We start from the raw sequence: 1,925 nt of genomic DNA, 5'->3' as shown, positions 1-1,925 counted from the left end.
CCCCTCGGGCCACCGCCCTCCGGGCCCTTCCGCGATCCTGGCCCTCGGACTCCCCGGGGACCCGGGAAAGAGCGCGGGGCCCGAGGTCTCCGCCCCCAGCCCCTTGCTTCTGGGGGGCAGAACCGACCAGCCCCTCCCCACTTCCGCGAGGGGGCAGAGGCGGGGTCACGAAATCGGCCCTTTGCCCGGGGGCGGGGCTTTCTCTCAGGGGCAAAGCCGAAGCATCCCGAACTGGGACTGGCTGAGGACCCGGGCGGCGGGTTATTAAGGCTGTGGCGGAGGATGCCCAGGGTATTGGGGTCAGGGTGGCATTAGCCCAGCTCAAGCCCGGCCGGGCTGACGCAGCATCCTGCCACGGCCAACCCCATCCCCTGACAGCTCTGCTGTCCCTCGGGCAGAGATGGGAGATGGCGCCGGTGCTGCCCCTGGTCCTGCCCCTCCAGCCCCGCATCCGTCTGGCGCAGGGGCTCTGGCTTCTCTCCTGGCTGCTCGTGCTGGTCGGTGGCCTCACCCTCCTCTGTAGCGGGCACCTCCTGGTCCAGCTGTGGCACCTTGGTACCTTCTTGGCTCCCTCTTGCCCGTTCTCTGCCCTGCCCCAGGTTGCCTTGGCGGCCAGTGCAGTGGCTCTGGGCACAGGACTGGTGGGTTCAGGAGCTAGCCGGGCCAGTCTGGATGCAGAACAATACCCTCCCTGGCGAGGGGTCCTAGGCCCGCTGCTGGTGGCTGGCACAGCGGGGGGCGGGGGTCTCCTGGTCCTTGCCCTGGGACTAGCCCTGGCTTTACCTGGGACTCTGGACACGGGCCTGGAGGAGGGCCTGGGGTCTGCCTTGGTTCACTACAAGGACACAGAGGTGCCCGGACGCTGTCAAGCCAAACGGCTGTTGGATGAGTTGCAGCTGAGGCACCACTGCTGTGGCCGTCATGGCTACAAGGATTGGTTTGGAATCCAGTGGGTCAGCAACCGTTACCTGGATCCCAATGACCCCGACGTGGTTGAGTGAGTGATTTGCTTCTCCCCTCCTTCTCCTCTTCCTTCTCTTTCCTTGAAAGCCCCCCTCACCCAGATAGGCAGTAATTCATATAGTGAATGAGGGAATGGGGCAACAGCTGTGTGACCCAGGGCATGGTACCAAACTGCTCTGGGCCCATGTGTCTGTAAACTGGAGATGATAAAACTACCATCTCACAGAGTTGTAACGATTACAACAGTGAATTATGCCTGCCTGGCATAGTAAAGCAGTTGGTAAATGTTTCCCTCGTTTCTCCCTTCTCAACTTCTGTACCCTGCAGCTTCTCCCTCAGGCTTCTATCACCAGATATCCTAACACCCCTGCCCCTCCCTTTGCAGCCGGATCCAGAGCAATGTGGAAGGCCTGTATCTGATTGATGGGGTCCCTTTCTCCTGCTGTAATCCCCACTCACCCAGACCTTGCCTGCAAAGCCAGCTCTCAGACCCCCACGCCCACCCCCTCTTTGATCCCCGACAGCCCAACCTCAACCTCTGGTCCCAAGGATGCCACGAGGTGTTACTGGGGCACTTGCAGGGGCTGGCAAGCACACTGGGCAACATGCTGGCTGTTACCTTCCTGCTGCAGGTGAGTCAGCAGAGGTTCTGAGGCCTCCTCACCGCCTCCAACCCAGGGACCCCTGGAACTGCTGACCCTTACTGACCTCTTGCCCCTTGCTTCCCCCCACAGACTCTGGTACTTCTGGGCCTGCGGTACCTGCAGACAGCACTGGAGGGGCTCGGAGGAGTCATTGATGGGGAGGGAGAGGCCCAGGGCTACCTCTTTCCTGCTGGGCTGAAAGACATGCTGAAAACAGCCTGGCTACAGGGAGCAGGGCCCCATAGGCCAGCACCTGGGGAGACCCCACCAGAAGAGAAACCTCCCAAGGAGTGTCTGCCTGAGGCCTAGAACTTAAGG

The 1,925-nt window shown here is 61.8% G+C and overlaps 1 protein-coding gene across 1 annotated transcript in view; it reads left to right on the top strand.

Annotated features, from left to right (window-relative positions):
* ROM1 (retinal outer segment membrane protein 1) overlaps positions 1-1,925 on the top strand; it is a 3,980-nt gene extending 2,055 nt beyond the window's left edge. Inside the window, exons 2-4 of the mRNA XM_010854019.1 lie at positions 399-997; positions 1,349-1,595; positions 1,698-1,925. Coding sequence (XP_010852321.1) covers positions 408-997; positions 1,349-1,595; positions 1,698-1,916 — 1,056 coding nt within the window. The 5' untranslated portion in view covers positions 399-407 and the 3' untranslated portion in view covers positions 1,917-1,925. The remainder of the gene's footprint in view (positions 1-398; positions 998-1,348; positions 1,596-1,697) is intronic.

The sequence above is a fragment of the Bison bison genome, unplaced genomic scaffold, assembly GCF_000754665.1.
Source record: "Bison bison bison isolate TAMUID 2011002044 unplaced genomic scaffold, Bison_UMD1.0 scf7180017864334, whole genome shotgun sequence".
Taxonomy (NCBI): domain Eukaryota; kingdom Metazoa; phylum Chordata; class Mammalia; order Artiodactyla; family Bovidae; genus Bison; species Bison bison.
Note: the sequence above shows the minus strand (reverse complement) of the source record. Positions and strands in the feature narration are given on the sequence as shown.